Genomic DNA, 18145 nt, shown 5'->3' with positions numbered 1-18145 from the left:
GAGCATGGGAGGTGTTTAATCAGTGACGTCACGGCGCGGCGAACGTTCATTGGACCGCTCCCTTCCTTATGGTAGATTTGAATTTGTTGTGGAGAGAATAGTCACTGCTCCGCGTCCTCCTCAACATGGCCCAGAATATCGCACCCGTCACGGCCTCCAGCAGTAATGTGACCAAAAGCAGCCCAGAGAAGGCACTGGCGGGGCGGGACAGCCACTCAGTAACCAAAAGGTGAGACAGCAGGAAATTTAAATGTCCAGTGTGTGGCCCTTTAACTATAGCCTGTCACACACCACACCACACCTCATCACCTTGGCTAGAACCTCTCTCTGGGCACTCCATCCTGGCTCCTGGCACCTTTGGACTTGTGGATTTCTCTGAGGACACACCTGGCACAGTATACAGTGTACACATCACTGGCCAGCCACCTCCCCCTGGGCTGCATTGGGCTGGGGCTGTGTGGTGTAAAGATTGTTACCGTGAAATATTTAGCCAAGTTTTATTATTTTTTTTATTTTATTTGTTGATAGTATCTGCATGGTCTTATATTTATCGGTGAAGTAGTGTTGGGTTAGTAAGCAATGTACATACTAATATAGACGTCCCATCAGCTCTCCTCGTTTCCCGGCTCCCCCTTCGCAGCTCTTCCACGCAGCTGATTTGACGTCACATATATAAAGCCACGCTATTGGTCAACAACTCATTTGCACACACGCTCCTCTTATTCCCTTATTCATTATCATATTTTCACGTATCATATTCATTATCATTCTTATTCCCATTTTCTCATGTTCCCTATTCCTTATCCTTTTTCCCTATTCATTTTCATTTTTTTCCTGCTATTTTATTACCTATTCCCTTATTACCATTTTTTCATTCCAATTTTATCCTATTCCCTTATTTATTATCATTCTTATTACCATTTCTTCCTATTCCTGTATTCATTATCCTCTTTCCCTATTCATTATCCATTTTTCTTTATATCTGCTGTGCTCCAAGGACTCCCCATCACCTTGGTAGACCAACACAAGGACTTTGGTGTCCTAGTAGACTCCAGTCTCAGATTCCATCACCACATTTGGTCTACTGCCAACAAAGCCTCTGGAATGTCGGCAAATTTTCTCAAAAGCACCCTCTGCAGATCCCAAGACTTCATGATCACTCTCTACAAAACTCACATACGACCAATTCTAGAATATGCCTCCTGTGTGTGGAACACAGGCTTCTCGAGAGACCTTCATCTGCTGGAATCAGTACAAAGAACCTGGACTCGCCACATTGAGGGCCTGTCTGAGGTACCGTATGGTGAGCGACTCAGAATATTAGACCTATTCTCAGTCCAGGGGTGACTGCTGCGTGCTGACCTCAAATACTGGAAAATTTTCCACAAAGAGTGTGGTATCTCGCCTGAGGAAATATTTACCATGGCACCTTCTCAAGATACAAGAGGACACAGATTCAAAATTCAGATCACCCACAGTTCAATAGAGGCCAGGAGGAGATTCTTCTCGCTACGGTGCGCCAGTATATGGAACTCCCTACCAGACGAAGTTGTGGCACAAGAATCTCTCACCTCATACAAATCAGCTTTGCATCATATTCTAGGTCCACTTCTTTACAAATTCCTGACTAGTTATCCTATTTCTTTACTTCTCTTACAACTTACACTTTCGTAAAAGTCTTTTCAATGTTTCTTTGTTGTATTGCTCATAGCTAACTTCACTAACATTAATAATCATTTGAATTTTTCTCCATGTTTCATAAAGGTACACAACTCAGTCTTTTTATGCCTCGTAATTGTTCTGTTGTCATGCTAGTAACTAGTTGAATGGCGTACCTTTTGAACTGTCCTGCTCTTACTTTTCTCCAGTACCTCCAACAATGTAGTACAAAGTGCTAAAGGGTACCCAACCAGGTGAGTTATTATAATTTCCTATTCCATTATGCATTATCATTTTCATTAACAGTTCCTCCTATTCCTTCTTTAGTTAGCCTTTTTTTTTCTTATCTCTTGTTTTTTTTCCATTCTATCCTGTTTTATTCCCATCTCCATTTATTAACCATTTTTCTTTCTATCTTCTGTTTTAATCCCAATCCCTCCATTTATCATCTCGCTCTCTCTCTCCTTGCGTGGCTTCACATATGTGGCGTAAAATCAGGTGAGTGCAAGAGCTGTGAAGGGAGGAGCCGGGAAACTATGAGAGTTGGAGGGACATATGTATTAGGACATTGCCGGATAGTAAAGGTAAGCCAAGTTAAGAGAAAGGAATGGTGCTTCTTCCCTCTCATGTACTGCGGTGGATTCAGAAGTTGCATTTGAAACTGGAAGATTTGTTCAGGCTTGTGTCTCTAACTTTGATTATTTTCAGCTTACTGGCTGGAAAATATAGTTACTATATTCTTCCAAATCTGTTTTTTGTGCTTTAAGGTATTCTTGTTTAAAGAAATGAAGAAAAAATCAATCTGATATGGTGAAGAGGCTTGGTAACTTTGTGGATGTAGTGGATAAACTGAGGTTGCTTACCTGGTGTGCTTCCTGGGCCTTCAGCTAGGGTAAGGGGCTTAGAAAGCCACACTCTTATCTGCTGATGTGCCAGCCTTTACAAACACTGGTATTCCTAATTTTAAAATATCTATTCAACTAACATTGAGGTGTTCTTTACAGATTACAGCATGAGCTCATGACACTCATGATCTCTAAAGACAAAGGCATTTCTGCTTTTCCTGATGGAGACAACCTTTTCAAATGGGTGGGCACTATCACTGGCCCAGCCTCCACAGTAAGTCTACACATCTTGTTGGATGCACATTGTGTGTGTAAGCAAGCCTCCAGGATGTTTTTCCTAACTTGAGATGGATTTATTACTTTCACATTTTCAAGGATGATGATAATAAGGAAATAATCTTCATTGCATCACCTTTGTCTTTCAGGTATATGAAGGATTGTCTTACCGTCTGTCCCTGGAATTCCCCAGCAGTTATCCATACACAGCACCCACTGTCAAATTCATTACAACTTGCTTTCATCCCAATGTTGACTTGCATGGTAATATTTGCCTTGACATCTTGAAGGAGAAGTGGTCAGCATCGTACGATGTGCGAGCTGTTTTGCTCTCCATACAGTCACTGCTTGGAGGTAAGTCATATATACTAATCATTACAGGAGACCAGTAGGAGCATGTAAATGTACATGCACAAGCCTACACAGGAAGTAGGTTAGGGAGGCAGACCTGAGGTAATTGCAGTTGTGAAAAGTGATGCTAAACCTGGTATTGTGACATACATTTAATTACTACAGGAAGGGAGAAATAACCTGTAAAGGTAATTTTGAGCCCACACTAGACTACATAGTTAGTAGTGTAGGGAGGTTGTCCTAGTTAAGGCAGCTGTGAGTGGGGTGGACTCCTATGGTCATGACAGTGTATTTACCTAGTTGTAGTTTTACAGGGCCTGGGCTTTATGCTCGTGTGGTCCCGTCTCCATATCTACACTTATCCAATTTTTCTTTAAAACTATGTACACTCTTTGCTGATACCACTTCCTCACTCAAACTGTTCCAAGTCTCAACACATGTAGGTTGTGAGAAAGGATATGTTTTGCAGACTGTGGAAGTACCATGACTATTGTCTCATTTAACAGTGGGGGAAAATGTGAACCAGTTGTCTGAGAGGTGTGGGTAATGAGAAGATCCATGACACTATACTGGCAGTTGCTGATATAATAATGACATTATCTTTGCTATCTTGTGGACATGCAATTTCCTTATATCTTAGCCACCCCCCTCTTAGGTGTTTGGCTATTGCTGTATTGAATTCAATTGTGGAGCATGATGAGGATCTTGAAATATTTGACCCAGCTAAAATTTTTGGATGGCTGGAGGCAAGAGAAGAGGAGAGTTTTTAAGGAAATTATGACTTCTCTCTGAAAAACATTAGAGCCAATTTATGGAGCTTTGAAGGGGGGGGAGAGAAAGATCTGGAGATATGAAACACTGGGCTATATATCTCTGAATGCCTAGACCAAACTGTGGTACTGGTTGTTAGAAAACAGTCATACATGTTGATAGATATGTGAGACAAATTGGTGTAATGCATCCTCCTTTCCTTTATTCTTCACTCCTAGAACCCAACAATGACAGTCCCCTCAATGGCCATGCTGCAGAGCTATGGGCCAACCAGACGGCCTACAAGAAGCACTTGCTGGAACATTACAAAAAGGCAAGCCAGTCCTGATTCCACGACTCATGCACTGGAACCAGGCTGTGGCAACGCTAAAGGCAACTTTTGCGTGGTTGTCATCTCGTCAGTTATTTTAGATTAAGGCATAGTATTTTATAACCAGCTATTTTACTCACTCCATGCCAGGAGAATTGCAAAATGTATAAAAGATTATCAGAATATAGTTAGTTTGAAATCATCTAATACTTCTGTTGATACTATCATCTGAATTTTTTTTTTTCAAATATTGAAATACTACTTCATGGATACAGTTTAATGTGAGGTACCTATTAGTCAATTCATTCTATCTATAGAATGAATGGCTGGCCTCTCTCCTGGAGCTCCAGGTGTCAGCCATTGGCATGTGTGTTGCTCTGTGATCTTCATTTTCTAAATACTTCTGTTTATATGCTTGGTGTTTTATCAGTGTATGAAGACAAGTGGGTTTCAGGTATTTATCAGAGGCCTTTATTTAGTGATTAGAATTTTTATAAGAAACACATTATGTAAGGTCAAAATAATTATTGTATGTTATGATGACATGCATTGATTTTAATAGATATGTTTTCTGTCTGTGATCCATATTATGAACAAATCTGCCTTACTTCAATCCTCCCAGTAAAAACAGTTATTTTGAAAGGAAAGTGGTGTTTTTGTTCAAACCTTTTCATCCATTGAATAGCTAACATTGATCAGTAATTTAAAAAATTGTGGGTAATTATCTACAATTAAGTAATTTATGTAAATTTAATAAAGTAATAGTGGGCTGAGAATATAGGTATTCATTGTTTGTGTATGTGTGCAAAAATGTAATAGATTATGCATTATGGGGAGAGGTAAACGGACATGTCTCGTACAAGACAAGTAGCAGGTAGTGGGCATGCAGCGAGTCACCTACATTGAAAGAGGAGAGGCACATCACCTGGCCAGAGTTCCTTGCTACATCACCTTTGCAAATTGCTATGTTTATTCTGTGCCAACAATACTACATGGACAGTGCCATGCATAGGAAATGCCATGTATTGACTACTGTGTTGTGAGGAAACTGCCTGAGGCTGTGACTGCTTGCAGGGTGATAGAAGCATTGCATCATTGCTTTGCTGTATGATTAAAGTCCCCAGTTTTGCTAAGTGTAGTCTTTGGTTTTGCCTTTGTCCTGTCGTGAGTCTAATAGCATCATGTTATCCAAATTAGTCTGGATCCAGTAAAGTTCCCTTTCCATTTTATGAAAGAGAAACCAAAATTGTCCTCACTTGGCTGTTGTCTCAATGAGTCAAGCAAGCACTAATAGATACTAAGCAAGGCTGTGCTTGCCCTCTTTCTCTCTTAGGCCAGGAGCACACAAGCGACTCTGGTGGAGATGTGGTCTTCCATAGGTTTCCATTGTTTTCAAGTTTTACCGCACACACTAGCGACTGTGGCTGTCTGTCGCTCATCCCCACCACAGGCGTGGTGTGGCTTTGTCGCCGGGCCCGCGCACACTAGCGACAGTGGTTGTTTCTGCCACTGTCGGTCAGTCAGGGTGGGCACGTGCTTGGGTACACACCCTTTCCTCCGGGCTACACTTACCATGGCTTTACTCGACATCAATCATTTTATTATTGAAATTGAAGATTGACCAGCGATATGGGACATGCGCTGTAATGAATACAGCAACAAAATTGTGAAAACAAAGGCATGGGAGGAATTGTGTACCATCTTCGTGCCCGGCTTCAAAGAGATGGATTCTTCAGGAAAAAACAAAGCAATTATGTGCTTCGGGGTCCATGCTGAAACTGAGATCTCGAAGTGTGGAGGCGTGACTCAGTTTTGTGGTCGCCACGTCGCCTCACCAGTGTGGTCTGTCACTGTGGTCGCCACACCATGTCGCCAGTGTGCTCCAAACACGACCACATTGTGTTGACGCAACAAGTCGTTACTGTGCTCCCGGCCTTAAGAAAAAAAGTCAGTATGGGAATACTATATTTGTAATTATTGCCTGAGTCACAAACCATGTCCTGAAGCCTTTCATTAGTTGGTATGGAAGTGAAGATGATGGATATTACATAGATAGAGTTCAACACAAACTTGGCAATGATAGTACACATGATAAGCTGTCCTTTAGTTGCTCTCTTCAGTCCTTCACCTAGCTAGTCTAAGGAATAAATCCTCCCTCCCCCCCTTTTCATCTTCATATGTCTGCAACTTTTTCTGTTGACCAATCTCTTTCAGATAAAGTTCAAGATAATAGCAAAATCAATTAATTTTGACCAGGGATCAAAATTTGATATGGCATAGCCTCAAAAGTAACTCAATGAACACAAATAATTTATCAATTTTTATTACTATAAATGCAACTTATTGGTATTGGATTTGCTCAACAATCCCCACTTGATCAGCTTTTGATAATCCAAACCAGTGGAGAGCAACCTCCTGTCTTTATTCTTGTTTTTGTAGCTGGAGATCTCAAGCTACTGATGTGTATTTGGTCAGTAGATGTCACAAGCTCCAATAACAGAGTAACCTTTATTTATTTATATTTAACTGTGCTTGATATTTGCATAAAGCACAAGTGTGCAAGTATGGAATAACAAGTCTTAAGTATTATACAACAACAGCTGCTGGTATCCAGGATTTAATTTACTATATGCCTCATGAGGACATGACCTCACAATGAGTTTCTTGAACAATCATAAATACTATTTCACTCAAAATATTGGCATGCAAAATAATGTGACTACCACACCAGAAAGGTGGCATTTAAGAATCAGAAATAAAAAATATAACAAAATCTCTACTGCTTCTTTCTTGAATGGCAAGAAAATCTTCCTAGGTTAGAATGTTTGTAGCCCTCAACCTCACCCAAAAAAGTTGTATTCTTGCAAAAACTTTATATAAAGACTAGCATAACAGAGTACAATATCCAAATAAACAAGTTTTAAATAGAAACCCTTGCTGAACGAAGAAAGATGTTCAATAATAAGGCCAAGTATTTCTCACCGCAAAATGAGTGTCTGGAGGCCAGGTAGAAGCTCTCTGATATATGTCTCACTGTCCTCTACCTCACACACAGGGTTATTCTTGAGGTTGAGGTGTCTAAGGTTTGTCAGTGACTGCAGACAGGACAGGTGCTTAATGTCTGATATTTTGTTGCCAGCCACAGAGACATGTTGCAAGGCAGCTAAGGTAGATAGGGGTGACAGGTTCTGAATCTCATTGTGGTCTAAAGTCAGCTCTTTACATGCAATCAAATTACAAAGGGAGGAAATAGAAGATAAGCTATTATTGCTAAGGTCCACACAATTCGTGGTTGCTAACAGATGGCTGTGGGTAACCCGTGTGAGGTCTTGTCCGCATACATGAAATTTATCTCCATTTTCTTCAGTGACTCTGTGCTTTCTGAGGGCTGTCTCCATCACCAGTTTGCTCTCTGTAAAAATCAAGAGATATTGTTAAGTGATTTTCAGAATATTTAATGTTGACACACAAGCACTGCAACATAGTGATTTGAAATGAGTATATGTACCAAACCACATTATATTAATAATGATAGTGACAAAATTTGTGTAAATGGAGAATTATTTATGAAACTGCCAGTTTATCTTCCACTATAGACAGCAAAAACTGGTACTATATTAATATAATATAACATAACATAACATAACATAACGTAAATAATAGGATAACAAAGGGCCACCAGGGCCCATCTAAGTTATCCTGTATCAGTCGCACAGCGACCTCGTCATCAGTACTTAAAGATACATTATATACTAATTCTAAATATTTGGCCCATTAACAGGGCTAAGTCCTGCAGCGAATTCCTCTACAATCTGTGATCCCTATACATGGGGATCATGTCTTGTTTAACTATAGTAAATTTCTTATAAAAACTCATGCAGCGCTATACATAATTATAAATCTAATAAATTTAAGTGCTTATCTAATCTGTTTTTAAACATTGTCAAACTATTTACAACCCTCTCTGACAATGCATTCCAGAAGTCTACCACCCTATGCCTTGCTTTCTAATGTTCCTGCCATGATTTCTAGTCCTACTTCCCTCCTCTAAGGTAAAGAAAGATCTCACATCTATGTAGTTTGTATCTGAGAACATTTTAAATAACTCTATTATATCCCTTCTTATACATCTCCTCAAATGAAAACATGTTTAATTCCTTTAATATATCTCTATACTCCAGGCACTTTAATGCTCGTATCATCCTAATTGCTCTTCTCTGAACTGCTTCTAACATGTTGATATCCTGCCTATAGTGGGGTGACCAGGCCTGTATGCAATACTCTAAATGGGGCCTAACATAGGAATTATATAAGCTACGCACCACTTCCTTACTTTTATAACTAACATTTCTATTTATAAAACCCAGGATCCTATTTGCCCTATTTCTTGCTTCTAAACATTGCTTTGAAAATTTCATAGTCCTGTCTATCACTACTCCTAAATCCTTTCCTTCCTCTACTGCCTCTAGCCAACATCCCTCCATCTCATAGTTAAAGTTTGTGTTGTCTTTACCTAAATGCATAACCTGACACTTTTAGAATTAAACTCCATCTGCCACCTGTCTGCCCATGCTATCAGCCTGTCCAGGTCTCGTTGTATTCTGTAATTGTCCTTTTCACCCTGTACTGCACATGCTATCTTAGTATCATCTGCAAACTTTGATACTTTGCTACTAATTCCTATATCTAAATCGTTAATGTACACCAAGAAAAGAAGAGGTCCTAGCACTGATCCTTGGGGTACCCCACTAACCACTTCCTTCCACTCAGACATTGCCCCATTTAATACTACTCTCTGTTTCCTATCAGAAAGCCATTCACTAATCCAATCAACTAACCTACCCCCTATCCCATGTAGTCTCAATTTGTACACTAGCCTCCTATGCGGTACCTTATCAAACGCCTTGCTAAAATCTAGATATATAACATCTATGCTATTTCCATCATCTAACTCCTTGGTAATATATTCTAAGATATCGAGCAAATTTGTAAGACAGGACCTCCCTGATCTAAAGCCATGTTGGGTATCTCTAATTAATCTATTCTCATTTAAATGCTCCCAAATACTACCCTTAATGATTTTCTCTAGTATCTTACATACTATACTAGTTAAACTGATCGGTCTATAATTATTCGCATCATCCTTCCTACCTTTTTAAATATTGGAGTAACATTAGCTAACTTCCAGTCCTGAGGTATCTCAGCAAACCTAAGTGATCTTTCAAAGATTAACTTAAGTGCTTCAGAAATACTGTCTACACCCTCCCTAAGTACTCTGGCATGTAGCTCATCAGGACCACTAGCTTTCCTATCGTCTAGTTCAAGAATAAATTTCCTAATAATTCCCGGTTTTATATCAATATTTTCTAAAGCTCTTAAACTACTCGTCGCACTGTTTGTAACAGGATTTCCTATTCTTTCCTAGTAAATACTGAAGAAAATTGTTCATTCAATAATTCTACTATGTCTTCATTTTGATCCACTACTACACCATCTTTTCTGAGTGGTCCAATCCTATCCTTATTTCTTTTATCACTGACCTTGTAATAACTATATAATTTTTGGGATCTTTACTCCCAGCTCTAGCTAGTTTTATCTCTGCCTGCCTTTTACTTTTTTTATAACCTTACTCAAATCATCCCTGACCTGTCTGTACCTAATCAAATCTACATCTTCCCACTTTTCTGCAACTCTCTATATGCCTCTTCTTCTCTCTGATCTGGCTACCTATCTCATGAGTCCACCATAATGGCTTCCTGTTTCTCTGCCTTATATCTTTGTAAGGGATACACTGCATCACTATACCCTTTACTACAACCTTAAAAATATCCCACATCTCCTGTGCAGTTTTATTTCCAAAACTATCTTCCCAGTTTACCTCTCCTAATAACTGACGTAACCTACCATAATTGCCTTTCTGATAGTTTGGGACTCTAGTCTTATTCACTATATTATCCCTACTGGAATTAATGATAAATCTAATTATATGATGGTCACTGTTTGCTAAAGTCTCTCCTACCTCAACTTCCTTTAAACAATGCTCAATATTTGTTAGTACTATGTCTAAAACCTTCCTCCCCCTAGTAGGTTTATCTACCATCTGCACTAAATAGTTATCCTGAAAACTTTCCATAAACTTATTTTCACTAGCATCTCCTACCATCCTCTCCCAGTTTACTGACTTAAGATTAAAATCCCTAAGATAATTGTCTGACTAGTACACCCCTATTTATCTCATCTACCATAAGGTTGTCTACATCTGCTGACTGGTTAGGTGGTCTATAAAAGCTCCTACTCTAATAACCTTACTTTTGTTTACTCTAACATCCAGCCATAAGGACTCTACTCTGTTATCTACCTTAATACCATTAACCTGACTGGAAATGAAGGATTTTTTACATAAATAACTACTCCTCCACCTATCCTACCAATTCTCTGGTGTAAATACATAATGTATCCATCTACTTCATATTCTTTCCTATTTTCCTAAACTTTTCCTCATTTACCCATGCCTCTGTGACACATACAACATCTAAGTCCTCCTCAACTATATAACTAGATAACTCGTCCTTCTTGTTCCTAAGACTCCTGGCATTTACATAAAAACATTTAAGTCCTGCTACCTTCCTAGATGCTGTCTCCTTATTTGGAATCCTAATCTTATTCTCTCCTATTTGCACCTGGAAATCTTTCCTAATCTTTTCACTATCTCTGTTTATCCTATCTAATTTATGTCTAGCATCTTTCTTCTGGAATGCATTTGCTACCTCACCCCTACACTCCATCCCAACTCCCCTCCAGACATCCACTCAGCACATCCACACCCTTCCTACTCAGATGCACACCATCCCTAGCATACAAATCCTTCGCCCATAGAACCTATCCCATACATCCACAAAGCTGACACCCACATCCTTACACATCCCTTTTACCCGATCATTCACACCAATGGCTCTAGACAACCATTCCCTGCTAACATACACACGAGGCAAGATTCCTGACACTACACACCTCCTACCACTCTCCCTTATCTTGCCTAACATTTCCCGAAATCTTGCCACTAACTCCTCCGACCCACCTGCTCTGACATCGTTCCCACCTACGTGCAAAACTACTACACCCTCCCTCTCCATCCCCCCAACCCTCTTCTGCACCTCCTCACTCACTGCCTTCACACCTGCACCAGGCATACACACGTTCGTCCTCCTATCCCTGTCTTTCCCACAGAAAGTGCTATCTAAATACCTAACCTGAGAGTCACCCACCACACACACCTGAGGTGTGCTAGGCACAACCATCCTCCTCCTCTCCTCTACCCCCTTCTTTCTCCTTTCACTCACCACAACCACTTCATTCACTCCACTCTCACTCTCCCCTCCCCTCCAACAAACCGAACCTATTTTCACACTCAACAGGTTTAGTCCTATCCTCCCTAACTGCCTCCGCTTTCCTTCCCTCGCAACCTGCCATCTCTGCCCATCCTGACTACTATCTTTCCCAGTCTGGCTCGCCTGCTCCCTCTTCCCCACTCTGCTCTTCCCGACAGAGGGCCAAGCCACCCTGTCGCCCTCAGAAGGTCCAACCTTCGGCCTAACACTGATCTCCTGCCTAATTTTTTCCACTGCCTCCCAAGCCTCTTAACCTCCTCCTTCAATTCAAAGATGAGAACTTTGTTCGCACTTTTCCCCTCACTTAGCTTTCTGATTTCCTCTCGCAATTCTCGGTGCTCAAGAGAAAGAACTAAATTCTCGCTCTTGAGCCTACACACCATACACTCAGAAAAGTCAACGACCTTCCTGTCATGCCCACACATCTCACACACAACAAACTCTCCCAATCCCACCTCAACACTCTCTTTCACGCACTCAATCACACTCTGATATACCTCAGTAGCTACCGCCATACTAATTTACAATCTGTTAACTCACAAACAAATAAAAATACTTGGTGACGGCGGGTGGGGAACCGCGGTGGTGGGGGCCTAAGCAAGGTCAACTAATCCTCTTTCAAGGTCAACTTGACGGTTACAAGCCTAGTCTCCTCGCTCTACCAAAATACTTTTAACTCAAAACACTGATTCTGACCACTATTTCACTCTAATCTAACACTTGCAGTACACACTTTCACTTCACTAACACTCAAAAGCACCACACACAGACACCAAGCACAAACACCACTTGCTAACTATAAAAACAACAGCCAAAAACGGAGCGCACACACAACACGTCCACTCGCCACCGCAGCTACCTTGTTTTACCCTCTGCAGCGCATAACACACATGTATCAGAACTATCATGATGGGAAGCTGGCCAACACTCACTCATGTCAGCGTAATAGTTGTGGCGGAGGGGATCAAGGGTCTGAAGCTGGGCCAGGTAGTGCAAGATGGCAGGCAAGTGAGCTCGGGAGTCCAGTGCCCACAGGACATGGACTAGTGTCAGCATCACCCCTGTGTGCAAGAAGACATGTCTAGAACTCGTAAATTGTTATGATGTGTACATGAGACATGGCTGACAATAATTTGCAAGCAATGCAAATCTAGAGGTTGCAGTATATCACAACACAGAAGATTTTTTAAATACAATAGTAGGAGACACTCTACCTAACCAAGAACACATACACTCCTCTGATTCTACAGTGGCAACACAAATACATAAAAATGACCTACACTTGTTGTCAGGATCCAACTCATCAAGGGTGGTGCAGTTCTCCTTTACTTCTTCCAGCGTTGAGCGGGTGGTGTCTGATAGCTCCTCTCCACATTCCTCCATGTTTGCCACCCACTCCAAGGCTCGAGCTGCTCCTTCACCCACCACGAGGCTTCTGGTGGGCTGGCTAGTGAGGCTCAGAGTGATACTATGTTCTTTATCCAAAGGAAGGGCCAAGTCTGCAGCCTGAGAGTAAACTCTTTCATTATGATCCTCATACTATTTCCATAAAAAGGACAAGCACTATGTATGTGCACATAAATACTGGTAATTATTCAATATTTACGCTATTAATTTACATGTTATATCATATGCAATCCTAAAGTTACACAGGTTTGAAAGATGCATGGGGACTAGTTTCAGTATGCAGTAGAGGTGCCCAAAATGATATGAGAAACCCTACAACTAAGTTTTAGTACAAATAGAAGGGATAACTCACCCAAACACGTGAGTACACACTCTTGTCTGGGGCCCCCCAGCACAGAGGGGCTCCACTATTCACTAAATCCACTGTTGTCTCAGGCACAGCACTCTGTGGCACGGGTTGGGAGAATACACACACCAATTTTCCTGCCTCTCCTTGTGTATGTATGTATCCAACCTGAAGCAGCCTGGAATAAAGAACACACATCAACTCCACACCACATTACCCTATGTGTATATCCCATTCTGTTTTCTATATATATATATATATATATATATATATATATATATATATATATATATATATATATATATATATATATATATATATATATATATATATATATATATATATATATATATATATATATATATATTGTTGAAGTACTATGATTACCTTGGTCCCTTCTCTTGCCTGCCAACTAGCCATCGTAAAAAGAACCAGGGACTCTGGTCTGATGGATCAGTAAATACAGCCTCTACCACCATTTGCAGCTCCTGCAATACAAATATGGCCATCACACAATACAGTAATAACTACGTCAGTATTGTGCATGCTATTTTACAAAAATCTACAAGGCACAACTCTTAAAATTAATTCTCTGCATCAGTTTCACCATGCAGAGTCTGGAATCATGTATATACCTTGATGAGGGCCTGCTCTGCAACAGGGTGTGGTGAAGTGGCCGGGGGTGGATGGACTAAAGGCAGAAGCTTAGAGCGGTAGTGCCAAGCTGAATAGTTGCTTAAATTGTGTTCAATCAGCTGCTGAGAAGCCTTCAGCTCATCCTCAGGCTGCTGTTTACTGCCAGCTACCACAAATCTCCGATAATCCCAGCAATGGACTGGAAGACCAATGCAAATTACTGTTGGTTTAATCATACATTTTAGGCCATTGCCTAAAAGAGAGCTACATAACATTATTTTAATCTCGCTTACTGATAATTATTAGCAATGCCAATTTTAATAGATATCTAATTGTAATTTTCTAAAACAATTCAAATACATATCTTAATAGAATCATACAAAGAAAGAATGATACAATGTTTACCTGGAAGAGGATAGAATGATGGGATATAAGCACACAAAGCAAAATGGAACAAAAATCTATGACAAAGGACAGTGAAATATAAAGAAATTCAAATTCTTAATAATATTGATAGTTATCTGAGAAAGTAAAGCTTTCTTCCTAAAGGAAATACATACAGTTCCTCTCATCCAGCTTGAGGTAGCTATCACAAAGCTTGACCTCATCAGCCCACGGTGGGTTGGGGAAGTTTTCCATCACCCAGCAGCGATGATGCCATGCACCATAACTCTTATGGTTTTTCCCAAGACAAGCCACTATCATCTTTAGCTCACCCTGTAACACCTCTGACCACAGCTCTTCATTCTCACTGGGAAAGAAATTGGTTCAAATATACACTTGATTAATAAGACAATACAATATTTTTCCTGATGAATAGCTATTGGCTCAAGTAACTCTTCTGAAAAGAGTTTGAGTTGTGTTTGTGAGTTACTTGGCATGTCAAAAAGACAGTTGGAAACAAAGGTGCATACATTTCATTACACTCAAAATTTGAAGCTTTTATTCTCTTTTTTTATTTATTTACTTTCTTATGAGTAACTAAAGGCCTTCAAGGATTTTATTTTATTTATTTATTTATTATTATTTTTTTTTTAGACTACGTACTTGACATACAATATACAGTGAGCCCCCAGACTTGGCGAATCTCAGCTTGGCGAAATTAACTTTTGGCGGTAGGGTGGCCATGGACCACCAAGTACACGCTTGGCGAATTGAATTCAAACTTGGCAGCCACACAATGAACCATGCGGCTCCCTGGTGACATCAGACCTCTCTCTAAACCTATCAGAACGCAGTGTGAGACTCTCCTTCAGCCATTTTGTTTGTGCTGCCCTCTGTTCTGCGAGCGTGGAAACGAATTCTGGCGATTTACCGCCAACATGGCCTCTACAACCATAAAAGATGGTACCAGTGCAGGAAAGGATAATGGTGGTGGCGGCAAGGATGAAAATGGGCGAGGAGAATGAGTGGAAAAACGAAAGTTATAGCCTTTATATCATGTCTTATTAGCTTTATTATTGTTTATTGATCTAATTTGTACATGTTTTCTAATATGTGAAGGCAAAAGATTTTATTTCAGCTCAAAAGATAGTAATTTAGGCGTCAAAAGAGGGACTTTGGCAATGTCCAAAGACTGATTCAGACATTTTATAGGCAATTTATATGGTATAAAGAAGTCGTGCTTGGCGAAATTCGCATTTGGCGGTAGTTTCGCCAAACTAATTAATTCGCCAAGTGCAGGGGCTTACTGTACTTGTATTAGTGTGTCTGGTACATGATTCAGTATCTATTAAGACTTATGACTGTTGGAATCAAGCCACATTCAAGACATCATTGCCTATGCTGGTCACTCAGATGTTAACCTCAACAGTGCCAATTTGTTGATGCTTCTGGACTTGCCACAGTGCCAGTAAATAATTACTTTGTGTTTCGCATTGGAATTATAACAAAATACATAAATAGCTACATTACTGAGATGACAATCTGAATCTTATTCTCAGTGCTAACAAGGTTAGCTTGGTCCACTCACCTCTTCCCGGCAAGTAGTGCCTCCCGACGGATGTTCCAAAGTGTAGTAGCATCAGGGTTGGCAGCCAACAGTTGTGCTGTGGTCTTGAGGCACTCCTCATCGTAGGTCTCTGAGGCTCGCTGCACCAAAGAGGGAGGCAAATCAAGAAAGTATGTAGAAAGAGTATTTGTGTCCCTATACTCATAATCAGATAAATCATCGGCAGACAGCTATCCAGTATAAATGAATTCTAACCTTTGATTCTCAGAATTCTTAGGGAGTACCCTGAAAGGCATGAAACCTACCAACTCAGATTCATGCCAGGTAGAGTTCCTTCAGTGGATTGACTATCCCTCCAGACTAGCAGTAAGCTGACATCTTATCAGCAGGATTAGTGTCCCTGCAATGACACTCTGGCTGGCAGGAAGAGCACAGAGACACGAGCAAACCTTATCAGCCAGATATCCCCATTTAAGGTCATAACCCCATTGGACTCCAAGGATCGGGGCCTCAACTTCACCCAATGGGAACGTCATCCCGAACGAAGGCAGAGACACTATAGCCTTTCTTTACTTACCGACTTACGAGTTCAACAGACAATTGGACTTACAACATGCCCTGTAAATAGCCACTGGTAATGTATATATAATATTATACGGTGTATAATGTTTTTTTTCTGGTATTGCATTGCAGATATTGGCACCATGCATACCCATTACTCTACGTGCTTTAATTCTGAGAGAAGGGAATAAGGTCTCACTCCTGATCTCTCACCCAGGGAAGGTAGCTGTTTAGCCAGGGGGTTAACCCACCATTACTAGCAGATGACATGTGGAGGCAAGCTGCTTAGTATTTAAGACAAAGAGGGAAAAAATAAAGGAAGGAAAGACTGAGCATTATAGAGACATGCTCTGGTGTTATTGTAGATATGACTGAACAACTTACCTTTTCAAACACCTTTGATAGTCCTGCAAGGTAAAGTTTCTGTTTCTCTTCCCGTTCCTTTTTCTTCTCTGCTGCTTGCTCAGCTGTTGTCTTAATCTTCAGCCGGCCATGCTGTCAACAAAATGCACATAATTAGCTTTGTAGGATGTGCTGGAACAAGTCAAGATGCTGCTCCTCCATATTACTGTTTCTGACAATTTCATAGAAATGGTATATATATATATATATATATATATATATATATATATATATATATATATATATATATATATATATATATATATATATATATAAGGCACCTTAATTTTTTTCAGGTGCAACTTTACTGCCAGATCTGGCATGAATGCAACTTTTGCAACTATTTTTGTCCCACAACTTGACTTTGCAACTGCAACTTTTTCTTGGTGCAACTCCACTATATTACAAAAGCATGCTAGTGCGATAATAAGAACATGCTTTTATAGGCAGAAATACATATTTATTTACTTTTTTTTAAACACAGCTTAAACTAATTTCTACAGGTCATCCTCCTCCTCCTCCTTCATGTCCTCTTGGTCCATCTCCATACGCCGCGGGAATTTCTTCAAAAAAGACATCTTTGTTCTTTTTGAAAGTCAAAGCAAAAATCGCAGAGAACTGGCGTTGTGACTGAAATTCATGGTGCCCCAAAGTCGCTGCTGGGTGCCGCAACGCCCAGGCAATTTCAACTTGTTCAATTGTCTGTCCACATTACCACTGCACGACACATAGTAACGACATTCATCCAGCCTTAATCCCTATCCATAGTGGTCCTATCATACTATCCTATACCTAAACATCGCCACGCCTCAAGGCAACATACAATACATCCCGAACCCAATGAAGGGGATGGTTGGTTCAAATTATTGGTGGTTATTTTATGACCAACAATGTGCATACATAATAAGACAGACAAGATTATTTTGTATCCTGAACTCTGGAAGTTGCATTACTGTAGAGGGTAAACCGTGGGGCGACGTACCATGGTTATTGTGAGGAGAGGTGAAGTGAAATGTCGGAAGTTTGGTCCGTGTGTCACCAGTCAGCTGTGTGACGTCACGTGTTTACTACACCCTGCTGCTGCTTGCTCATTCTGTGTACCATACAGTATGTTTTTCACTGTAACTAATCTAACTTGTATCATATGTTTGCAGCACATGGTCTACTATAAATGTTAAGTTATGGGTGTATGATTATATACCCACTGATATGTCTACCCTAGGTATATATATATATATATAT

General features: G+C 40.3%; 2 protein-coding genes across 2 annotated transcripts; one reads left to right on the top strand and one right to left on the bottom strand.

The window, feature by feature from the left end:
* Positions 1-36: 36 nt before the first annotated feature.
* On the top strand, positions 37-4859 carry LOC123509513 (ubiquitin-conjugating enzyme E2 C-like). The gene is made up of 4 exons (XM_045263853.1): positions 37-229; positions 2664-2778; positions 2930-3134; positions 4121-4859. Exons 1-4 carry the CDS (start codon positions 126-128, stop codon positions 4228-4230), a joined length of 534 nt encoding a protein of 177 aa, XP_045119788.1. The 5' UTR covers positions 37-125; the 3' UTR covers positions 4231-4859.
* A 1660-nt stretch (positions 4860-6519) lies between these two features.
* On the bottom strand, positions 6520-18040 carry LOC123509507 (geranylgeranyl transferase type-2 subunit alpha-like). Its single transcript, XM_045263844.1, has 10 exons — positions 17886-18040; positions 16886-16996; positions 15962-16080; positions 14550-14740; positions 13989-14188; positions 13741-13841; positions 13360-13531; positions 12881-13106; positions 12533-12661; positions 6520-7624 (listed from the first exon to the last, which is right to left on the bottom strand). The coding sequence occupies exons 1-10, from the start codon at positions 17886-17888 to the stop codon at positions 7191-7193; spliced, it is 1686 nt and encodes a 561-aa protein (XP_045119779.1). The 5' UTR covers positions 17889-18040; the 3' UTR covers positions 6520-7190.
* Between the last annotated feature and the right edge of the window lie 105 nt (positions 18041-18145).

Source organism: Portunus trituberculatus, chromosome 27 (genome assembly GCF_017591435.1).
Source record: "Portunus trituberculatus isolate SZX2019 chromosome 27, ASM1759143v1, whole genome shotgun sequence".
NCBI classification, from domain to species: Eukaryota; Metazoa; Arthropoda; class Malacostraca; order Decapoda; family Portunidae; genus Portunus; species Portunus trituberculatus.
This window is presented reverse-complemented; position numbering and strand designations above follow the sequence as displayed.

Coding starts and splice junctions, on each gene's coding strand:
- LOC123509513 (XM_045263853.1), top strand. CDS start 126: ATGGCCCAGAATATCGCACCCGTCACGGCCTCCAGCAGTAATGTGACC. Junction 230..2,663: donor AGCCACTCAGTAACCAAAAG/GTGAGACAGCAG, acceptor TGTTCTTTACAG/ATTACAGCATGAGCTCATGA. Junction 3,135..4,120: donor CATACAGTCACTGCTTGGAG/GTAAGTCATATA, acceptor CTTCACTCCTAG/AACCCAACAATGACAGTCCC.
- LOC123509507 (XM_045263844.1), bottom strand. Junction 14,741..15,961: donor GCACTACTTGCCGGGAAGAG/GTGAGTGGACCA, acceptor TTTCTTTCCCAG/TGAGAATGAAGAGCTGTGGT. Junction 7,625..12,532: donor CAACTATTACGCTGACATGA/GTGAGTGTTGGC, acceptor TGATTTTTACAG/AGAGCAAACTGGTGATGGAG.